Raw genomic sequence first — 25,095 nt, 5'->3', positions numbered from 1 at the left:
ACCAATACAAAGTGCATATCAACAATATTTCAATAAAAAACAACTTAGTTTGCATTACCAGGGGATTCTTTCAGTCATCTTAGGCTCACTGTGTTTCAAATCTAGAAAAGTTATGGTAGTTGGTAGACAAGTCTAGTTCTTCTGTGTTATAGTACACATCACATAGAAAATAAAAGGTAATATTATGGGAGTTCATATGACAAATTGTTAATGTAGTTTATTTAGATAACATTGCATTGACTTAACTTTCATTTTGAATAATTTGTGACCTCAGGTATGACAGACATACATTTCTACTTTTATTCATGGTACAGTTCATTTACTGATGAAAAAATTTGTTGAACATCTCTATGTACCAGGCTATATTTTAGGTCTCTGCTGTAGGGTAATAAACAGACAAGTTTCCAATCTCAGAGAGCACATATGTAAAGTAGACATAAACAGTAAATAAATGAACAAATTAGAAATGAATATATAATATGTCATGTTCTAATTAAAATTTCCTTTGCATAATTTATGACAGTATACATATTTTAGGTTACAAAGTGTTTTTGAGAGCTCCTTAGGCCTTTATTATTTTCTAAAGTTTTAAGGGTGATTGTATTTTGCTGGGACTTCCTAAGAAATTTTTAACATTTTGCATTTCCCTACCAGTATTTTTTTAAACCACAATCATGTTTTATTTCTGAAGTTAGAACAAAACCTAAGTGACAACAACAACCAAAATATTCCTGTCGTATGGTTTTGAATGTCACATAGTGAGTTTGTTTTCACATGGTAATTTTCTCTTTTTGAATTTTGTGTCTGTGGCCACTGTGGATTCGGAGTCACGTAGCATAAAGCAGTATTCATATGCCATCAGAGAAGTTTTTCCTACCCACCATGTTCTTCACAGCAGCCTTTACATCCTTGTTCCTTAGACTATAGATGAGAGGATTGAGCATTGGGGTCATTACTCCATAGAAGAGGGAAATGAGGGCGTCAACGATGTCCTGATTATCTGTGCCACCGGAGCTTTTGGACTTGGGCTTTGCATACATGAAGAAGGTAGTTCCATAGAATATAATGACTACTGTCAAGTGTGCTGAGCAGGTGGAGAAGGCCTTACGTTTTCCTTCACTGGAAGGAATCCTCAGAATAGTGGCAACAATAAAAATGTAAGAGATAGAAATTACTAGCAATGGAATAACGAGAACAACCAGATTCGACCCTGCCATGCTGAGTACATTGATTGAAATATCAGCACAGGCCAGCTTTAGGATAGCTAGAATTTCACAGACAAAATGGTTAATAACATTATTAGCACAGAAGGGTAACTGCACTGCAAGAGATGTCTGCACCACTGAGTCAAGAAGCCCAGTAACCCAGGATCCAGCTGCCATAGGCATGTAGGCACCTTTGCTCATGATGACAGGGTATCTCAGTGGGTAGCAGATGGCCACATAGCGGTCAAGTGCCATCATGCCTAGAAGCACACACTCTGTGACCCCTGTGGCAAAGGACAGAAACATTTGCACCATGCACCCAGAGAAGGAAACCCTTTTTTTTACTGTCAGAAAGCTGTCAAGGGTTAGTGGGACAGAACAGCTTGTGTAGCAAATGTCCAGAAAGGAAAGATTACAGAGGAAGAAATACATGGGGGTATGCAAGTGAGAATCGTAGATGATTACTGAGATGAGGACTCCATTTCCCAGCAGGATCATCAGGTACATCCACAAAACTAGCACAAAGAAAACTGTCTGGAGCTTTGGGTGGGCAGAAAGTCCAACAAGAACAAATTCTGTCAGTATGGTATCATTGGTTCTTTCCATATTACATTTACCTTTCTTCTACAGCACTCTATGGATGATAGAACAGATACTTGTTAATACAGTGTCTGTAAGAGCTATGTCTTGTAAGAGTCACAATCCGTGCTACTTAGCTTTTTATTTGCATGCAATAATAAAGCCCTGGGGCAAATTTCATACTGTTAATCCAGGCCACTAGAATAGGAATCCTATTCTGATTTCCCCAGGGTTAAGAGAGGTACATTTGATTCTATGATGTTTGGATCCCAAACCAGTGTATTGCCATTTCTATTAGTTAACGTATTGACCATCAATCAGTGGCCTACAGCCTGGATGCAGCAGAAAGATGTGTTTTGTTTGGCTGTGATTCCTGCAGTATGTTTTAAATTTGAACTAGAGGTCAACATTTCAAAAGTGGGAGATATGGTATAAAAATGTGTATTTTCAGTTTGTCTTCAAATAAATTGTAATATTTTAAAACACTGGCCCATTTCTGTTATAGACCTATTACAGTTTACCTACTGCATTTGAAGCTTGTTCCCTATTCCAGCAGATTACCCTCCGCCCTCTCATCTTGTTGTTAGTGGAAGTGAATAATAGTTGCCAATAAGCACATTATTCTCAGTTTATCTCAGTCATTTATATTACCTGAAGGATCATATATGTATTTGAATTCTTGACCCATTGCTGCAGAGTCAACTCATCCATCCACTAGGCACTAATGTAGGCCTACCATGCATTAGAAGCAAAATTAAAAAATGTTTTGATTTCTTTTAAAATCTGAATAAATGAATTTTTAAGTTTTAATAGATAACATTAGTACATTTATCTTTAAACTAATGCAGATGTAGGCTGGAACTTTTAATACTAGTTCATGGAATAAAGAACCCATGACAGTACAAGTGTCCAGGGCTATCAAACTCATAATGCAGTTTTGTGTGGTTGAATTTCTTTTTAGAGCTCAGTTTTGTGTTCTGGTGGTGTAAGTCATCATTAAATATCTTTTATAGCCTTATTGCAAAAAACAGGCTCATCAAAAAAAGGGACATATATTTATGTCCAGTTCTACCTCAGTATGAGTTATACTGTACTCCAGTTCTACCTCAATATGATGAGGAAGTATGTGTTCAAATAAATATTTTCTTTAATACAAACAAATAGGAAGTATTTACAGTGCCAATTTTATCATGAGCAGAGAGATATGGTGTTGTATATTGTAGCCCCCACTTCATTTCCTTATTTTCACTGCATGCAAGAACTATCACTTAGGGAGTAACAGTAATAATAGTGCTTTCATTCAAAATGTATACATTTAACCAAACCAGTGTTTTGCAGCCATTTTTTTTTTTGGCAAATAGGATTTATATAGAAGCATATAACATATAACACAAACAAAAAAAAGTTTCCCTAGTTGGAGTTACACTGGTTTGCAGGGAAGATAAAGCCCTATCCCTGTAGTACCTTATTTACTCTTTCTCCCTTGATTCAGTTTAAGAAGGAGGCATAGCACTGAAATGAAGGCGCATGGTATGTAAACCAAGGGGCATAGTATGAAAACCACCAGTGTAATCAGTAAGAAGTAATATGAATACTCTGCATTTTGTACAGTTTTGGTAAAATAATAATGAAATATTAGTTTATGTATTGATTAGTCTCTAATCAGTGTATGTATTTATTTGTATTAGATTATTGTATGTCTAAATATGTATTCAGATACATAGTTTTATTCATTAAATTCAAGGAGGCAGGACTATTATTGTATGACATGTGAATTACTTCCTTTAAGATTTTGTAAACATCACCAATAAATCATGATATAAGCATACTAAAGAAAATAGAATTATTTTAAGGGATGCAGGAAATAAATTTGGTGAAGATTTATTCATAATTTTCATATAAACTATTTGAAGTTCACAAGCAGAAAATAATTTCCTAATCTTGAAAGAAAACTTTTGCCAGAAACCTATAGCATATTACTATTCCCTAATAATAAAGACAGTTATACATTCTCATTAATATCTGGACTAAGATAAGGATGCCCACCCTTACAGCTCCTATTTAATGAGGACTTGGTAGTCCTCATCATAATCATAAGACAAAAAAAATGGTAGGAGTAGCAGTAAAAAGGGACTAAAACAATGTATAAGAACTGATGAGAAAAATTTGTAAGACTTTTGGAAGTACAATCAATGGAAAAATCACTAGGCTTCTCTGGATTAGCACTAAGATTAGCAAGCATAATAAAATTGAATTTAATAAAATTAACAAAGTGGATTTTATCCTAATAAAGTACACACAAAAGCCTTTACATAAATCACTTAAAAATTATCATAAAGAGCTTAACAGAATACGAGTAACTGAAAAGGTAGAACATGTTAATGGATGGGACAATATAAGGTTGCCATTTCCCCCCAAAATTAGTCTATACATTCAATTAAATATGCTCTAAAGTTTAGCTGGGTTTTTTTTTAACTATATGAGTATACATTCTAAAATTTATATGGAAGAATAAAAGTACACAACTTGCACAGTTAATTTTATAAAAGAAAAGTAAGGGAGCATCCACATCTGTAACATACTACAAAGGTATAGTAATAAAGATATTATGATAATGGCTCAGGGACATTTAAATAGGCCAGTGGAAGGGAAAAAAGATCTCAGATAAAGATATGTTTATATGGAAATTTGATATACCATAAAACGGTCACCCGAAAGTAGTGAGGGAGTAACAGCTTAGGAGAGACCATGTTAGGAAACTATGTTTATAAATGAATAAAAGGTAAAATTAGATCCTTGGATTACTATAAATAAAGGTGGAAACCAGATAGATTAACAATTTGAATGTGAAAAAAAATTGCAAAATTAGTAAAACGCAATATAGAAATTTTTTTGAACTTATAGCAGAGAAAAACCTTTTAAAACAAAATCCAAATGGCACAAACTAAGAAGCAGAATTTGGTGGGTTTAATATCAGTGAAGAATATCAGAGATAAAGTTTACAGACTCTCAGAGATAGTTGCTATATCTAAAACTGGCAAGTAACCTCCTTGATAGAATATACCAAAAAAAAAAAGAAGAAGCAGAGAACAAAAAAACACTCTTGCTTATCAAAAAGAGAAAGCTTTAAAAAAGCAGAGAATTGGTCAAAGGACATGAATTAGTGATATGCAGAAGAGAATTCCTAAATGGCTGACAGGTATATGGAGAGATTTGCACACTTGGAAAATATGTAGAATGCTCATTAAATGTTCAAAATTAGAAAAGTGTTCATTAAAACAGCCAAGAAGTATCATTCATTTCATTAGAAAAATAGATAATGCCAAATGTTGGCAAGCATGTGGGAGGTAGGATTCTGGTGGGAGTATACACAGGTATACTGGAAAACTCTGTGGCTGTATTAAAATTGGGCAGGACTCAGTGATTCCATTCCTGGGAATATGTCCCAGAGAAGTTCTTGTCTAGGACTATAAGGGGACAAGCATGAGGATTCTCATCATTGTACTGCTTGTGGTAAAAAGAGTTTGGAGGCAACCTTGAGGTCCATCATCTGAGTAATGGTTTTACCATATGAGAGCATGCATTATGGAACAGTTTGCAGAAATGAAAAGCAAATGAACTAGGTGTCTGCATAGCAACATATTTAGAACCCTGAAAAGTGTTTTTAAAAGTATGCAATATTGTGTTTTATAGCACATTAAATTTACATATAAATTTGAAATACATATGTTACAAGGTACATGCATTTTTAGGAACAAATCAAATAAGAGTAGGGTGAAGAATATTAGTGGAATCAATGATTATAGGAGAATATAGGTGGCTTTGTAAGGACTGAGGAAAATAATGTACACAGGAATATAAAATGAAATACAGAGGAATATGATTAACTAAAACCTAATTTTAAAAAAGGAACAAATGAAAACATATAAAAATCATACAGAGCAATATAGGACATATGCCAATAAAGGAGCTCTGCTAAGAAATGTAGTTTTAATAGAAGGGACTATCATAAGTGTAAAAATTGACTTCTGGCACCGTGAAACAACACATAATCGATTGGAGGGGAAAAATTAAGACACTTAAAAGAAAAAAATGAGTTAAAAACTAGACCAGCCACTTTACAAATGACATTTTAAATCTAGCAAAAGAAAAATAAGTCATAAAGTTGTTGGTCAGCAATGCAGAAAGGAAGTTCCTAGGGTCAACTGGAGACACTGCTTACTGAACAGATTTCATGTCTTGGGGTCCCACTGGGAAGGTTATCCCTAGTTTAGAGATAGATTACCCTGGAATTCCTATTAGCCTTGTTCCACTAAATATGCTATTGTAGAAGCAACCCCGTTGTTTGGCCCTTCTGAAGGTTGGTATCCAGGTCACTTGCACAGAAGGAAATAATGGAATGAGCAGAGGAATTAAGTGGTTGCTCCCCATTGGCCTTCCTGTTTCACGTTGCAAAGCATGGTACTCTGCTTCATACTAGTATCTGTGTGCTAGTCTCAGTCAATCCCTGTGAATGTGATCCAGCCTCTTTTTGTTCTTACAAATCAATTTTTAGTCTGTGGAGCTAAGGATCAGAATGTGGACTTTGTAAACAAACAAAGAAACACAACAAAAAAGGCCAAACCAAAAACCAAAAAGAACCCACAATATTGGTAGTGAGGCTGTTGATAGGAACAGCCAGCTTCCCTTAGGGAAAGCCTCTGAGTCATGACCCATGTTTAATCCAAACTCCAAAAATTAAATACAAATAGACTTCAAAGAAGGGGATATCATTTAAGAGAGGGCCAGGATAACATTCCATATCTTTTCTGAGGGAAGGCTTTCATCTCTTACACCTAGAAAACTTTCTTCTAGAAGTAGTGAGTTTACTGAGGAATTGCTCACTGGGTAAAGAAGGACACATTGATTTTGTCTTCAGTTTTTCCTCTAGATGTCCCAGGGTTTGTTGAATATTATAAGCAACAGTAGTTAAGTGACATGAGTTGAAAAAATCTTGGCTGCATCTCTTAGGAGCTCTGTGATGTTATGCTAATTTTATAGCCATTTTCAGCAACTGTGGGCTCAGCTATTATTGGGGCAGCCTGGTCTGAGTTTGACTGTTATCACATATGCTAAGTTTATGTTACTTTATGGCTAAGTTTATAGAACAGGAACTTAAAACATATTTGATTCTTCCTTGGGTCATAATTATTGCAGTTAAGGAGTATGAGACCTGAAATTACATCATTAGGAAACCCAACTCTAATGCCAGATCTTTCAAAGGCTATGTAAGTGAGGGCTGCACTTTTTTGCAGAGTCTGATGTTCTCATCTATAATGTTACCAATAGCTTCTTCATAGACTTGAGAGAAACCAATGTATGGTGCAATGAAAGCACATTGCAAGCTAAATGTAATATCCAAATATTTGTTCATTCATTCTTTCAACACATATATAGCAATAGGCTAGTGTATGCTAGGCAATATAACTAGGGTTGGTGATGAGAGGATGGTGATAAGTAAATGAAGTCATTGTAATGTGTCTATCTCAAAATCAAAGAATAATTCCTTATACAAATATTTCAGTATTTGTTAATTTAATGTCTTCCTTTCATATAGTTTTATTATTTTGAAGCTTCAAAAGAATTGTCTTAAGCTACTGCCTTTTCACTTTAAAATCAAGGAAAGCAATGATAAGGGAAGGTAAATGACTTAGTGTTCTGGGCCTAATTAATTGTGAGTAGAAAGCAAGCACTGATTGGTTCTAAAGCCCATGCTCTTTCCATAACACTGTATTATCTCAGAGAGGGAAATGTGTGCTGTGTTAATCTTACTGGCTTTAGGGACAATTGGAGAGAAGCTAAATTAGTTAAACTTGGAATCCAAGTAGAATGACAGACACATTGAGAATATGACATCCACAGATTAGATGCACTGAGCTTAATTTCTGCTACAAGCTAAAGCGCTTAGCACAACGTAAGAGTAGATGCTCAGATTTTTTTCTGGAACATTTCTGTTAGCCAAGATTAATCCCAGTCAATAGTAATCAAAACAACAGAGATAAATGGCCTTTGGTATATTTTTGATTCCCACAATTTATTCTCCAAAGTTAAATCTTACACTGGAACTAAGGGGCACTAAGAGGTACTAATTGTAGCGATCATGGACCACAGAGCTTCCAGATGTGGTTAGTGGAAGAGGTAGTTTATGTTTATTCATATTTACAGAGTTAGATATAGGAATCATATTTTTTGTTTTAATTAATTTGAATTCAACAATTATTTTGAATATACCCATACCAGTAGTATGACATCTCAGCTATTTAAAAAATTTTTCAAAATACAATTGACCCTTGACATCATGGAGGTTAGGGGTACTGGCCCCCAACACATTAAAAAATCTGTGTATAACTTTTGACTTACCCAAAATAACAAATAGCCTACTGTTGACGGGACCATCCTGATAACATAAACAGTCAATTAAGATGTATTTTGTATGTGTATCATATTGTTTTCTTACATAAAGTAAGCTAGTGAAAAGAAAAAAATTTTTTCAAATCTCCAAAATATTTTCCAGTATATTTATTGAAAAAAATGCACCTGTAAGTAGACCTATGATTTCAGAATGTGTTGTTCAAGGATCAGTTGTATCTTTAAAAAACATGGTGGTCATAGCAACTGTTGAAGATGGTTAAATAACTGCATTGCAGTTGCACATATTTGTGACAGAGAATTAATTTTTTCAGCAGATAACAGGTTGAATGATAACATTCAAATTGCTTGACAGCTGAAGAAAATAAGAGAGAACACACCTGTTTTGCAACAATACCTCTAAGAGCAAATGGAGATCTAATATTCTCATTCTGTCAGCTCGGGGTTGGAGGCTAGGATGGGTAGAAGAGGCAGAATGAATGTTTTAAAGAGGGAGTGAGACACAGAGAAGACAAGCAGTGACTCTGTGGCATCTTACGACACTGATGGACGGTGACTTTAACTGGGTATGGGTGGGGACTTGATAATATGGGTGAATGTAGTAACCACATTTTTTTTCATGTGAAACCTTCATAAGAGTGTATATCAATGATACCTTAATAAAGAAAAAATAAAAAATAAATAAAAGAGGGAAGTGTGACAAAGAGCACTGAATTTTATTTTAGAGTACCTAAGTTTGAAACTCAAAGATTTGGAGGCACCTTTATTCTATTCTTTAAATGATGCCAATCACTATCTAAGAGCTTTGTTGTGAAAGTTATCCAGCAATGGTCTAAAATATTATGCAAAGTTTTATGACACTAAATGATGAAAACTTGACAGGTGAGAAAATTAATATGCCCAGTTAAAGCCTATAATATTGATCTTACCCATAATTTGAAAAACAGTATTTACAAGAGAGGAAAACAATATGATGTCGTTTATGTACCTCTGAGCCTTAGGAATGGTTTCCTTTGCTTGGTTTGAGATCAATCTTCTTCCTTAACAGCTGCTTTGCTTTAAAACTTCAAGAAATTCTCTCTATTTTATGTAATAGTTAGCCAGATAAAGCGAGGGTTTATTAGTTAGATTTAGATAGCAACCATGGTGCTGTAATTATTCTGCTCAAGTTTTAACTTACCAGTAGTTTATTCCTCTGGTACAACTGATAGATGTGTCTGTTTAAAATACGCTGACTCTCAGGCTCAGAGTTTTTAGTTCAAGACTAGTTTTTTTAGTCTTGGAAAAAGAAAATATGTAAGATGACCCATAGATTCTTGGGTCCTTTGTGGTTATCTAAGTGTTTCCGTACATTTTAAGCTCCAGAAATATCCTCCAAAAGTCCACCATTAGTATAACAAGGCAATTTAAATTCTTTTTGGGGTTGGTCAGGGTGGAGTCTAATATTTACAATAAACTGAAGTTAGGAATGTAAACACAGAGAATTAAAAAGTTTCCAAAACTCCAGGGAGAGTGTAGCTAGATCCAATTATACTATATAATTGGTATATTCTTGTAATGCAATTCAAGTAAGAAACATATCATTCTCTACATTAACACAGTATTTGAAGATTTTTAATGCTCAAAACAGAAAAAAGTCTTTAACAATTATTATTTTTACTTTTTAGAAATAATCTGAAAACATTCCATGATGATTAGCATTAATTGCCTTCAATTGCATAGAATTTTCAAATATCTAACTTGGTTCTCAGAATACTACCATGAGTTACTACAGTTATTCTTGTTATATAAGTGTGAAGACTGAGACTCTGAAAGTTGAAATATTTTGCTGAAGGTTGTCCAGCCAGTATGTGAGAGGGTAAAAAAGATCTCAGATGCAGCTTTTGTGACGTCAGCTCTCTGCATCTATCTACAGTCCTGCCTCATTTGTTACGGGTGGGAACCTGAAGTGAGCTTTTAGAGTATTGCATCCAGTCTGCAATGAATGCAGGAAAGTTAGGTGAGAAGAATGTAAACAGTTGAAACTGACAATTAAATGTTAATAAAAAATAAAAACTGCGATTTATTTTCACTCTAGATCCAAGTCAGAGTTGAAGCATGTGGAAGATAATGTAACCTTTTATGAAAAGCAATTCCTCTTTGACATTAATAACAAAAGTCTGCATTCAAACTCAGCTTTTGTGCCAGAAATGAATCCTTTCTCAGTATTCCCCTGTTAAAGCATTTTCAGACAAGCCTGTTTTTTCAAATTGGTATTTCTCCTTAACCTTCTAAAGATTTCTTCTTTAGTTCACTTACTGTAAGTTATGCTGCTCAGGCATCTGACATTTAATGACAAATAATAATGGATGATACCAAGTAAGTGGGGGGAAGGAGCATTTTTCTATGTACTTTACATGTATTCAGTTTATCTAAACCTTATTACAATCTTATAAGATACATGATGTTGTTATCTTCATTTTAAAGATTGATAACAAAGATTGTGGAACAAAAAGATATTATTCATTCCCTGTGTATGTACATGTAACAGGATTCCCTAAAGGGACTGAAAACAATTTAATGGCAGATAATTTTCTGTTTTGCTCTTCTGTATCACAGCACCATCTCAAGATGTGCCTTGAATGTGGTAAATACTCAGAATACACAGTTGTGGGCAAATGGACAATTTTAGCATATACATTAAATTTCTCATGTGCTACTCTATATTTTTTATATTATGAAATTATGTGTTGCTTTAATATTTATAGTTATTGTTTGCAGTGGTGCTTTTCAACAGTTCACAGGGCCGTTGAACAAATGAAGCAGACTGAAAGGAAGCAGAGCTTGTGTCCTCTTTCCCTAGCGTCTTTCTCTGTCCTTTCAACCTGTAAAACTTGCAATCTATATGTTTTATGTGCTACTGTGCAATTTTTATTGGCATATGATTGACATATAACATTGTGTAAGCTTAAGGTATACACCATGTTGATTTGACATACTTATATGTTGCATTATGAATAATACTGTAGCATTAGCTAACACCACCATCTACCCCATAATTATCACTTCTTTCTTGTGGTGAGAACATTTAAGATCTAGTCTCTTAGTAACTTTCAAGTATATAATACAGTATTATTAAATACCACAATCACAGTTATAGTCCTGGAACTTAATTCCTCTTCTAACTTCGACTGTGTATGCTTGGGCCAGTATTTCCCCACGTACCTCACCCCACAGCCCCTCATAACCACCATTCTAGTCTCTCTTTATATGAGTTAAGCCTTTTTAAATTCCATATATGTGATATTAATACAGTATTTTTATCTCTGTGTGTGGTGTGTCTCAGTTACCATAATGCCCACAAAGTCCAACCATCTTCTCCCAAATGACAGGATTTCCTTCTTTCTCATGGATGAATCATATTCCATTCTTTCTCTCTTTCTCTCTCACACATATATCTTCATCAATCATCTGTTGATGGACATTTCAGTTATTTCCATGTTTTGGCTATTATGAATAATGCTGTAACAAATATGGGAGTGCAGATATTTTTTTGATACTGTTTCCATTTCTTTTGGATATATACCCAGAAATGGATTGCTGGATCATATGGTAGTTTTATATTTAGTTTTTTGAGGAGCATCCATATTAGTTTCCTGGTCACTGTAGCATTTTACATTCCCAACAGCAGTGCACAAGGGTCCCCTTTACTCCACATCCTCACCAATACTTATCTGTTGACTTTCTGCTGATAGATACTCAAACAGGTGCAAGATACTATCTCATTTTGGTTTTGTTTTACATTCTCCTGATTAGTGATGAGCATTTTTTCAAGTACCTGTTGCTCATTTGTATGTTGTCTTTGAAAAAATGTCTGTTTGAATCCTCTATCCATTTTTAAAATTGGATTGCTTGTTTTTTGTTATTGAGTTGTATGACTTATTTATATATTTTGGATAATGTCCTCTTATCTGATACATATTTTGCACATACGTTCTTCAATTTTGTAGGTTGCCTTTTCATTTTATTGGTTGTTTCTCTTGCTATACAGAAGCTTTAAGTCTGATGTAGTCTCACTTGTTGATTTTGTTGCTTGTGCTTTTGGTGTCATATCCAACATAGAGTTTCCAACACCAATGTCAAGGAACTTTCCCCCTATGTTTTCTTATGTTTTATGATTTTGCTGGTCTTTTCTATTATTTTGTGATCTCTGTCATTTATTTCCACTCTGTTTGTTATTTCCTTCCTGTGCTAACTTTGGGCTTCATTTGTTCTTCTTTTTATAGTTGAGGTGTAAAGTTAGGTTATTTTGATCTTTCTCTTAATATATGCTTTTATCACTATAAACTTCTAAGAACTTGTTTTTAGCTTCCCATAGATTTTGATATATTGTGTTTGCATTTCCATTTGTTTCAAGACAGTTTTTCATTTCTCTTTCGATTTTTTGTTTGACCCTTTGGTTGTTCATGAATGTGTTGTTCAGTTTCCCCATGTTCGTAAATTGTTCAGCTTCCTCTTGTTGAACGATAACCTGGTATGACTTTAATCCTCTTAAATATGCTAAGCCTTTTTTTGTGGCCTAACATGTGATCTATCTTGGAGAATGTTCTATGTACATGTGAGAAATATGTGTATTCTGCTGCTCTTGGATGGAATGTTCTATATATGTCTGTTAGGTCCATTTGTTTCCCTGTTGATTTTCTGTCTGGATTATCTATCCATTGATGAAAGTGGGGTATTGAAGTCCTCTGTTATTATTGTAATTGGTTATTACTCTCTTTATATCTTTTAATATTTACATAATATCTTTGGGTGCTCTGATGTTTCGTGTATATATATTTATAAATATGTTGTTTCCTTGATGAGTTGACCCCTTTATCATTATTTAATGACCTATTTTGTCTCCCATAACATTTTTTGTCCTAACATCTATTTTGTCTCAGTATAGCTACCCCCACTCTTTTGGCTTTACTTGCATGGAGTATTTTTTTTTTCCATCCCTTCACTTTCAGCCTGTGTGTGTCCTTAAGGCTGAAATGAGACATGTAGGCGCCATGTCGTCGGTTCTTGTTTGTTTAATCCATCCAGCTACTCTTTGCCTTTTGATTGAATTTAATTCATTTATATTTAGAGTAATTATTGATGTATAAAGACTTACTAATGCCATGTTATTAATTGCTTTATGACTATTTTGTAATTCCATTGTTCCTTTTTTCCTCTCTTGCTGGCTACCTTTGTGGATTCGTGAATTTTCCTGGTGGTATGCTCTGATTTTCTTCTCTTCATCTTTTGTGAATCGACTATAGGTTTTCACTTTTTGGTTACCATGCAGCTTACATAAAACATCATAAAGATATTAGCTGTCTATTTTACACTGATACTTAACTTTGATTGTATACAAAAACTCTCCCCTTTTATTTATTGCTTTTTATGTTTTTAATGTGACAGCTTACCTCCCTCTATTTATACCCTTCATTCTTTAATAATTATAGTAGCCTTAGTAATTTTTAATGCTCTTTTCCTTTCATATTTGTATTATAGCTAAGTGGTTAACATGCCATCCTTTTACAGAATTACAGTTTATAACTCTATGTATTTACTTTTACCAGTGTGTTGTATATTTTTGCATGTTCTCATGTTACTAATTAGCATTCTTTAATTTTGGCTTGAAGAACTTTCAGCATTTCCTGTAAGGGGGGTGTCTAGTGGTAATGAACTCCCTCAGCTTATGTTGATCTGGTAGTCTTTATTTCTTCTTCATTTATGAAGGCTAGCATTGCAGAACCTCAGTGTTAATATCTGCAATATAGCTCAGTGCATTTTCCTAAAGGATTTAATTCATTAATGTGTTATCTACCTATCTGAATTCATGTCCCAAGGCATCCATTCTGGACTTTTTTTTTTAACTTATGTGGTCTTAAACATATGGATTCACTTTCATCCTATGAATTCATTTTACTACTATTTGTATTTCTTTTTATTTCATGGTTGGCGATGGCATCCTGCATGAAATTAATTTATCTAAAAGAATGAAAATAAAGAAGTTAAGTGACTATGCATTTAAAACACAGCAGATGTCTGTCTTATTTAATTTTAATATCTATGTCATTTTTAAGTTCTAGTATTTCATTTTAATAATTATCATTTGAATTATGATTTACTTTGAATTCTGGTAAATATATTTTGAAACTAAAAAGCTCTCATATTTCATAATATTTCTTTGGTGAACATTTGCCTCTGTTTCCAAAAGTTACATGGGTAGGAGAATGTTTTTTCATTTTTGAGCTTTAGGTCAGCTTCAGTATATTCCCAATACCACTCTTAATTGGGTCTGTGGGACACTGTCTCTAACACACCAAGAACTTTCTTCATTCCGCAGTTCACTCATTCCAACTTTAATTGCTTTGGGAACTGGGGAACAATTACAACAACTGTTGCATACCAAATATTGACTATTCTACATCTGCAGAATCTGGCATTGTTTGTTGACCCTGACCTTAATTCGGAATGCTGACATAAATACTAAGAAGAAAGTACCTGGTTTTTCTAGGAGTTGGGTTATCAGTATAAAGGTAGGTCTTGAATACCATGAAACTATACCTTTTCAATCTATAGTAAAGACTCTTATTCAGTATGAATCTGTAATTGGAATAACCTGATGCAGTACAGGTACCAGTTTATTATCATCAAAAGACAGCTGTGAACCATTATTTTAATTATGATTTTATTATGATTTTTATAATGCCTATTAATCTTTAAGCAGTTTCCACATGCTATCTCTGTATTTCCTGATAATATCCCTGTAAAGAAAATAAAGCATGTGCTTTTATCATTATTTTACAAACGAAAGGAGTGAGGCTATAAATTTTAAGTATAAACCTCAAACCAAAGACTTTGATTTTAATCTGAGGCACTTTTCCAACATGCTAAATCCATGTAATATATATTCCCATGAGTATTAGGTGATCTCCTATACTTACAGTGCCTAAACTGATAATTATGTGTACTACTAAGATAGCAGCTTATTAGTACTGACTGAAAGATACTTACAAAAATTAAAGCCTGTAGCAGAATAATAAATCTAACATACTAAATTTTGCCTGATAATTAGCCAGCAAGTACTGCACAGGAAATTATCTGAGTCTAGAAAGTGAGCCTTTACCTTTTGAGTCAAACCCATTTATTATGTGCAGCTATTTTGTTAGGTTTAGATGTTAGAAGGATGAGCAAGATAGAAGAACTCCTTCCCCCAAGTCTCTTGTTACCTCACAATCTAAAATGATAACCAACTTCAAGTGCTGAGAGCAGAAGTAAACCAAATGTAGAAAGACAAGCCTGGCTCAAGGTGGGTTTGAGTTAGTGAAGAGATTGCTGCCTAGAAGGGAGAGGCTTAAAGCAGGTGGCAGGGAGAAATTGTTTAGGTAGCCTCTGGTGACGCATGTCATTACACTTGTCTGGAAGGGGAAGCCAACAGGCTCTCCAGGCTTGGGTCATCTCCACGTGTCAGAGTCTTTGCTGTTCTTCCTTCTGCATTAGTGACTGCACTGATACAAGAGCTCATGTCACTTGTACAATGCAACCTCTGACCAATTTCCAAGCCCCACTTGGGGAGAATTTTTATTTATTATAGAAAGTGGTATAGCGTTCGAGTCATTGCCCCTTTCTTTTAGGCACTGTTGAATACATAGTCAAGTTTTCTTTGTAATTCCAATTAGTCTATGGTTCTTGCTGACCATTCCCTGCTATAGACATTTGATTTCTATACAAATTATTTAATTCTTTCAGTTAGGTATGGTAGTAATGTAAAGATAATGGGCTTTGGATTTTTCCTTTGCCCATTACAAACAATGTAATCTCAGCCAGGTGAACTAATTTCAAATCCGAAACAGGGCACAGAGGATCCTGAAATAAGAGTTGGCTACATAAATTAAATGAAGAGCTCTCTTTTTCCTCTTTCTCTCTCTCCCTCTCCTTTAAATGAAATCCTGGCCATAAGCTGAATAAATAAAAATTAACAATCTTTTATGGGCTAACTTTTTAATCTCTAAAATTGAGATTTTTATATTCTCCTGTTTGTCTTTCTCTTCAAAGTTGAAATAGTTCTATTGTGTATTCTAACTAAATTGTTCCTGTAGTGAGAATCCCTCTGTCAGGTTGGGCTTCTGACTCTAAGTAATATCTGCTCTACAGTAATTTTCCTATCAACTATTACATGACAAACTAAGTATTGGAGTGGGGGAAGAGTGGCTTGCTGAAATTCTTAAAGCCGTTAGTCCACGAGAGGCCTCAATTTGTGATTTTGACCATTGTCAAATCTGTGGTGATTATGGAAAGGTCAGTTTTCACTCTAGTCAGTAATTTATGACAACTACATTAATCTAAATAGCTTAATTCCTTGTGTTTCTACTAAAAAATGTTGTTTCTGCTAAAAAATCCTAAGTATAATGTCAAATTTGGAGGGTACTAATATTACAGGGTCTATGTGCTCAACCATTCTCTATGCTTTCTGGTGATGGACCCCTTCCCCACCAAATGAAGAGCCACATTATCTGCCTGATTTTAGGGTTTTTCTATGCCTCTGCCATACTTTCCTTCTCAGTTGTGCTCATCAACCATCCTGCTACAGAAACTCCCCATCCAAAGGGGATGCGCTGCCAATCTGTTACTCCTAACTTTGGCTCAGCTTCTCAATTTTGGGATACTCCACTTCTCCTCTTTTCTTCCAAATCTGTCTAATTCTTTCCATATTTCTAGATCTGGCCTCAGTCTGAAACTCTTCCTGAATTCTCCCTTGCCTAGTTTATTTCTTGTAAACTTCTTCCTTCTAGGAAAATATATAATTTTCACCTAGGCTACATAAGGTAATTATATTTATATTTTATTTTCATAAGTACTTTTCTTATATCCCTAACTTAATTTATGAGCTTTGTAATGGCAGACACTTTACATTATTCTTTCATTTATCCTTGTTGTGTTTGGAATATGACTGGGTTCAAGGTAGGCTGTCAGTTATATTCTAAAACTATTTTAGTAGTCTGGCACAAGTTTAACATGCTTTTAAAAAATGTTTCTTTCAAGGATATATTACTCTTTTCTTCTTAAGAGAATTTAACAACAGATATGAATAGAGTTTTCTGGAAAGCATGAAACTGTGTACTAGTCATTTTCCAGGTTGGCATTCCAATCCATAATAAAGCTAAAGAAAACACACCTGAATCAGGAAAACATAGATAATCTGCCAATATAGTGTAGATTAAAGCCTTGCTACTCAAGTGCTTCCAAGACCTGTTGCATAAATGTCACCTGGAAACTTAAGAAAAATGCAGAACCTCAGGACCTGCCCTGAACATTGAAATAGAATCTGAAGTTTTTAAAGATACACAATTTATATGTTCATGAAAATTAGTGAAACTGTGAACAAGACTTGATCTGAGCTTCAAGCTCCACTTTATTATTTACCATCTGGTTAATCTTGAATAAGTTTTCTTCTTTTATATCTGAAAAAAAATGGGGATATATAAAGAATGATTATGTTTTACAAAGCATAAGTGGTGCTTATACACACATATATATTTATATATAATATTTAAATCTTATTACTATTTTCTTAGGATGACTTAAATGAGTTAATTATAGATACACTCTGAAATTACAGAATTAGATAAGAGACTGTGTAATGTTCTCCAAAGATTGTAACAGTTATGCAAAGCTGAACTATGAAATGGTCTTGCCATAGGAACAGTCACACAAGATACTTAGAAGGACTGGAATATGAGATCAACAAAAAATACAACTAATTATGTTTGAACAAATGTTAAATTTCAGTTTTCACTATTCCATTTGTTATTATTAAACATCTATAAAATACAAAGTTAAACTGACTGATATCAGATATGCAGTGTAAAGCATAGGAAGAAATATGCACTAAAAAATATAAAAGTTGCTATGAAATTTTGGCCATCATTCATAATTGCTTATTCAGCACCACTCCCTGTTGAGCAGTCTTTTGCCATCTCTCCTGCTTGCTTTCTGGGGCAGATGAAGAAGTCAGGATTATGGTTGATAACTAGTCAGGAGTTTTAGAAACCTCAACCCAGAAACATGCCCGCAACAGCAGAAAACATTACTCCTGTGTTTGTCTGATCACAGGTACATCTTCACGTATCAGCAGTGGGCATGCGTACTTCATCATCTCCAATTTCACTGTGTTCTAGTCACACACATTGTTGAAGGTAACTGGATGTCAGTGTCAAGCAAACACTTCTTGCAGTACATTCCAAAGAAATAATCAATTGGTCAGGTAATTTGTAACATTTATTTCTTGGCAATGAATGTATTTCATATTAGATCTTCCCGAAAGCAGATGACATGAACAAAATTAACCAGACATTTGTATCAGAATTTCTTCTTCTGGGTCTTTCTGGATATCCAAAGATTGAGATCATTTACTTTGTTATAATTTTAGTAATGTATCTAGTGATTCTAATTGGCAACAGTCTTCTGATCATAGCAAGCATCTTTGATTCCCATCTTCACACCCCCATGTATTTCTTCCTGGGCAACCTCTCTTTCCTGGATATCTGCTATACATCATCCTCTGTTCCCTCAACTCTGGTGAGCTTAGTCTCAAAGAAAAGAAACATTTCCTTCTCTGGATGTGCAGTACAGATGTTCTTTGGGTTTGCAATGGGATCAACAGAGTGTTTGCTCCTTGGAATGATGGCCTTTGACCGCTATGTGGCCATCTGTAACCCTCTGAGATACTCCATCATCATGAGCAAGATGGTGTATGTGCTGATGGCTTCTGTGTCATGGCTCTCCGGTGGAATCAACTCAATTGTGCAAACATCCCTTGCCATGGCATTGCCTTTTTGTGGAAATAATATTATCAATCATTTCACATGTGAAATATTAGCTGTCCTCAAGTTGGCTTGTGCTGACATATCCCTCAATATTATCACCATGGTGATATCAAATATGGCATTCCTAGTTCTTCCACTGGTGGTCATTGTTTTCTCCTATATGTTCATCCTCTACACCATCTTGAGAATGAACTCAGCCACAGGGAGACGCAAGGCCTTTTCCACCTGCTCAGCACATCTGACTGTGGTGATCATATTTTATGGTACCATCTTCTTTATGTATGCCAAACCCAAGTCTCAAGAAGTGTCTGGGGAAAACAAATTGCAAACTTCAGACAAGCTCATTTCCCTATTTTATGGGGTAGTGACCCCCATGCTAAATCCTATAATCTACAGCTTGAGGAATAAGGATGTAAAAGCTGCTGTAAAATATCTGCTAAACCGAAAACCTATTCTGTAAGTATTTTCTGTTCAGAAAATGTAGATCTTTGTGTAACAGGCACAGAGATGGACTCGTAGGTAAATCAGTAAGAACCTGCTTTGGGGAAGCCCTGGTTAAGCAGAGATATTTGTATTCTTCCCCTTCACTAGCCTTAATCAGCTAGAATTACTTAAAGCTGTAGTTTGCTATAAGCTCAGCGTCCAACATATCCTGGATCAGATCTCACAAGCATGATTAATTCCATTAGAATCTCATCCTTCTAGTGTACTGTGGTAGAAATGTCGTAGAAAATGATCACACAGGATTTTGGAAATACAGAGTCAATATACAATTCCACAAACTATGTAAATGGCATTGTATAGACTATTCTTTATAAGCCACAATTACCTTACATTGTAATAAGGAAATAAATAAAACCAAGTCCCAATGCCATTTAAAGTTTCAAAAGGTTGCAGAAAGCACCTAGCATAGCTCCAGCTCCATGGTGTCCTAGAATTTCAGAATTGAGGGTAAGACTCTGAATCCAGGAATGAAAGTTACTAGTGAACACCTCTTTTATCCTAAGCTAGTAATTATGAGAGCTAGATATCTCCCCCTTAAAGTCACTCTGTTAATATAAATCACACTCTCCTTGGCCTTCCCCCTATATTAATATAAAAAGAAGTTCAGGCCGGGATAAGAAATAATCAAGGGAGTGTTCTACCTTGTGGGGAGTGCATAATGCGGCATGGTGGGAGGCGTTTCACTATAGTTTCTGTGGACAAATGGGAAAGTTGATTTTTTTCAATACAGACTGAATGAGGGGAGTTGCAAAAGAGCTTCTTAAGGTTTTGGGTCCTGCAAAGAGAGAGTCTGGCTTTTGGCTTGAGTGGAGGTCTGCAGAGCTTTTGAAGCTGCAGAGGAGCTGTCTAGAAAAGGGAGGAAGGTGGGAGTTTATGTCAAAAATAAACAGAAATGTTAAAATCTGCCTGAGATGTTCTTATAGGCTCAGAAAGAGTGCTAAAAGCAATGATTTGGGGAAATAAAATCAGTTGAAACTCCTCAGTAGATCTGTAATTCCCCCCACTTTTTCTGTAGGTTCTTTTTCTAGAAGGCCAGTGTTGAGCACAGTATATCTTTGGTCCCCACTATCCAACTTTCTCATAATCTCCTAGCGCACTGTGATAGCTGGGCTTTGATTTTATTTTCCTACTCAGTTTTCCTCTGTTCTGTTTGACTTAGAGCCACAACATGATCCCATATTTCCTACTCAAAGGCATAATTCTTTGCCAATCCACTTCCTTTGGGTTGATCCAAATTTCTACTTAAATGATCTGGTCTTTAAATTCTGCTGTCCTGTCACTGTCTCACCAGCATTGGAGTGTTGTTACAGTAGAAAACCTCCAGTTGTTCTTCCTTGTCCTCTGGGTTAGATCACATTGGCATTGGTTTGGTTCTCTTCAGAAAGGTGTCCCAGGACCTGTGGATGATGCCTTTTGAACTTCAAGCGCTTCTCCTCCTCCTTCCTTACTAGAGGCCACACATTTGTATTTGATCTTTGTTTCAAATTCCCTTTAACTTTTCACCCACAGCAAGGCTTTAGGCATGTGAAGTTATTATTTATACTGTTTTAACCAATTCTTTAGCACCCTTATTTTTTACATTGTCCCCGACAATACCAAGAATGTCAGTATCTTATCTGAAAGTTTTCAGGTTGAACTCTCTACTTGCTAGAATGTTCCATAAGTATATAAAATTCAATTCGGGAGGTGGAGCCAACATGGCGGCATGAGTAGGACAGAGGGAATCTCCTCCCAAAAACATATATATTTTTGAAAATACAACAAATACAACTAATCCTAAAAGAGAGACCAGAAGACACAGGACAATAGCCAGACTACATCCACACGTGCGAGAGCCAAGCGCCTGGTGAAAGGGGTAAGATACAACCCCCGGCCCGGCAGGACCCGAGCACGCTTCCCCCCAGCTCCCGGCGGAAGGGAGAGGGAGCCCAGGACTGCTAAACACCCAGCCCCAGACACCCGCACCAGAGCACAGACACAGTGCATGCGTGGAGGGCTGGAAACTAGGGAAACAGGGCAGCAAGACCTCTGAGTGGGTTCCAAAGCTGATGCCCCTGTGACAAAGAAAAGCGAGTGCTTTTTGAAAGTCTTAAAGGGACAGGGACAGAACAGCTGGACGAAAACAACACAGGTCACAGCACAGTGGCTGGAAATTACAGGAAAAACAGGGCGCACTAACCCCCTGGGCAACAGCTCTGAGACCCCTCACGGAGGTAAACAGCCAAACAGCCGCCCTGTCCATTACCCCTCCGGGTGCTGCGAAAGCAGAGAAGCAGCCTAGGGATGGTCATGCCCTCAGAAAGGGAGCTTCCTCCACTCTGGCCGGGCAAGACACAAAGACCCAATCTATATGCAATAACCCAACACAAGCCACTAGGGGTCGCAGTTGTCCCAGTAAAGAAAGGCCAGCAGCAAGTGAAAGGTTTGACCCTACAAGCTGACAGTCAATAGCACCTGTCAACATGAAAAGGCAAAAAAATATGATCCAGACAAGACTAACCCAGACAGCTTCGGCATCTGCTACATCTTCCTCTGAGAAGGAACGTGGGGAGATAGATTTAGCCAGACTTCCTGAAAAAGAATTCAAAACAAAAGTCATAACCATGCTGATGGACTTGCAGAGAAATATGCAAGAACTAAGGAAGGAGAATTCAGAAATAAAACAAGCTCTGGAAGGACTTCAAAACAGAATGGACGAGATGCAAGAGACCATTAATGGACTAGAAAACAGAGAATAGGAATGCAGAGAAGCTGATGCAGAGAGAGATAAAAGGATCTCCAGTAATGAAAGAATTCTAAGAGAGCTGAGTGACCAATCAGAATGGAACAATATCTGCATTATAGGGGTACCAGAAGAAGAAGAGAGAGAAAAAGGGATAGAAAGTCTTTGAAGAAATAATTGCCAAAAACATCCCCAAACTAGGGGAAGAAATGGTCTCTCAGACCAAAGAGGTACACAGAACTCCCAGGACAAGGGATCCAAGGAGGGCAACACCAAGACACATAATAATTAAAATGGCAAAGATCAAAGACAAGGACAAAGTATTAAAGGCAGCCAGAGAGAAAAAAAAAAGGTTACCTACAAAGGAAAACCCATCAGGCTATCATCAGACTTCTCAACAGAAACCCTACAGGCCAGAAGAGAATGGCATGATATACTTAATGCAATGAAACAGAAGGGCCTCGAACCAAGATTACTGTATCCAGCACGAATACCATTTAAATATGAAGGAGGGATTAAACAATTCCCAGACAAGCAAAAGTTGAGGGAATTTGCCTCCCACAAACCACCACTTCAGGGCATCCTACAGGGACTGCTCTAGATGGGAGCACTCCTAAAAATAGCACAGAACAAAACACCCAACACATGAAGAAGGGAGGAGGAGGAATAAGAAGGGAGAGAAATAAAGAATCATCAGACTGTGTTTATTATAGCTCAACAAGGGAGTTAAGTTAGACAGTAAGATAGTAAAGAAACTAAACCTGAACCTTTGGTAACCACAAACTTAAAGCCTGCAATGGCAATAAGTACATACCTTTCAATAATCACCCTAACTGTAAATGGACTGAATGCACCAATCAAAAGACATAGAGTCACTGAATGGATAAAAAAGCAAGATCCATTCATATGCTGCTTACAAGAAACTCACCTCAAACCCAAAGACATGCACAGACTTAAACTCAAGGGATGGAAAAAGATATTTCATGCAAACAACAGAGAGAAGAAAGCAATTGTTGCAATTCTTTTATCAGACAAAACAGACTTCAAAATAAAGAAAGTAACAAAAGACAAAGAAGGACATTACATAATGATAAAGGGCTCAGTCCAACAAGGGGATACAACCATTATAAATATATATGCACCCAATACAGGATCACCAACATATGTGAAACAAATACTAACAGAACTAAAGGGGGAAATAGAATGCAACGCATTCATTCTAGGAGACTTCAACACACCACTCACTCCAAAGGACAGATCCACCAGACAGAAAATAAGTAAGGACACAGAGGCACTGAACAACACACTAGAACAGATGGACCTAATAGACATCTACAGAAATCTACATCCAAAAGCAACAGGACACACATTCTTCTCAAGTGCACATGGAACATTCTCCAGAATAGACCACATACTAGGCCACAAAAAGAGCCTCAGTAAATTCAAAAAGATTGAAATCCTACCAACCAACTTTTCAGACCACAAAGGCATAAAACTAGAAATAAACTGTACAAAGAAAGCAAAAAGGCTCACAAACACATGGAGGCTTAACAACACGCTCCTAAATAACCAATGGATCAATGACCAAATCAAAATGGAGATCCAGCAATATATGGAAACAAACGACAACAACAACACAAAGCCCCAACTACTGTGGGACACAGCAAAAGCAGTCTAAAGAGGAAAGTATATAGCAACCCATGCATATTTAAAAAAGGAAGAACAATCCATAATGAATGGTCTAATGTCACAATTATCGAAATTGGAAAAAGAAGAACAAATGAGGCCTAAGGTCAGCAGAAGGAGGGACATAATAAAGACCAGAGAAGAAATAAATAAAATTGAGAAGAATAAAAGAATAGCAAAAATCAATGAAACCAACAGCTGGTTCTTCGAGAAAATAAACAAAATAGATAAGCCTCTAGCCAGACTTATTAAGAGGAAAAGAGAGTCAACACAAATCAACAGTATCAGAAACGAGAAAGGAAAAATCATGACGGACCCCACAGAAATACAAAGAAATATTAGAGAATACTATGAAAACCTTTATGCTAACAAGCTGGAAAACCTGGGAGAAATGGACAACTTCCTAGAAAAATACAACCTTCCAACACTGACCCAGAAAGAAACAGAAAATCGCAACAGACCAATTACCAGCAACGAAATTGAAGCGGTAATCAAAAAACTACCAAAGAACAAAACCCATGGGCCAGATGGATTCATCTCGAAATTTTATCAGAAAAAAAGGGAAGACATAATACCCATTCTCCTTAAAGTTTTCCAAAAAATAGAAGAGGAGGAGATGCTCCCAAACTCATTCTATGAAGCTAACATCACCTTAATACCAAAACCAGGCAAAGACACCACCAAAAAAGAAAACTACAGAACAATATCCCTGATGAACGTAGATGCAAAAATACTCAACAAAATATTAGCAAACCGAATTCAAAAATACATCAAAAGGATCATGCACCATGACCAAGTGGGATTCATCCCAGGGATGCAAGGATGGTACAACATTCGAAAGTCCATCAACATCATCCACCACATCAACAAAAAGAAAGACAAAACCACATGATCATCTGCATAGATGCTGAAAAAGCATTTGACAAAGTTCCACATCCATTCATGATAAAAACTCTCAGCAAAATGGGAATAGAGGGCAAGTACCTCAACATAATAAAGGCCATTTAAGATAAACCCACAGCCAACAATATATTGAACAGCGAGAAGCTGAAAGCTTTTCCTCTGAGATCGGGAACTAGACAGGGATGCCCACTCTCCCCACTGTTATTTAACAAAGTACTGGAGGTCCTAGCCACGGCAATGAGACAAA

At 36.0% G+C, this 25,095-nt stretch overlaps 2 protein-coding genes across 2 annotated transcripts; one reads left to right on the top strand and one right to left on the bottom strand.

The window, feature by feature from the left end:
• Positions 1 to 752: 752 nt before the first annotated feature.
• Positions 753 to 1,873, bottom strand: LOC118921478 (olfactory receptor 13C8). The gene has a single exon (XM_036903263.2). The coding sequence runs from the start codon at positions 1,809 to 1,811 to the stop codon at positions 849 to 851; it is 963 nt and encodes a 320-aa protein (XP_036759158.2). The 5' UTR covers positions 1,812 to 1,873; the 3' UTR covers positions 753 to 848.
• Positions 1,874 to 18,474: 16,601 nt separating this feature from the next.
• Positions 18,475 to 19,493, top strand: LOC118921477 (olfactory receptor 13C3). Its single transcript, XM_036903262.2, has one exon. It carries the CDS (start codon positions 18,540 to 18,542, stop codon positions 19,491 to 19,493), a length of 954 nt encoding a protein of 317 aa, XP_036759157.2. The 5' UTR covers positions 18,475 to 18,539.
• The last annotated feature ends 5,602 nt before the right edge of the window (positions 19,494 to 25,095 follow it).

The sequence above is a fragment of the Manis pentadactyla genome, chromosome 3, assembly GCF_030020395.1.
Source record: "Manis pentadactyla isolate mManPen7 chromosome 3, mManPen7.hap1, whole genome shotgun sequence".
Taxonomy (NCBI): Eukaryota; Metazoa; Chordata; class Mammalia; order Pholidota; family Manidae; genus Manis; species Manis pentadactyla.
This window is presented reverse-complemented; position numbering and strand designations above follow the sequence as displayed.

Coding starts and splice junctions, on each gene's coding strand:
- LOC118921477 (XM_036903262.2), top strand. CDS start 18,540: ATGAACAAAATTAACCAGACATTTGTATCAGAATTTCTTCTTCTGGGT.
- LOC118921478 (XM_036903263.2), bottom strand. CDS start 1,811: ATGGAAAGAACCAATGATACCATACTGACAGAATTTGTTCTTGTTGGA.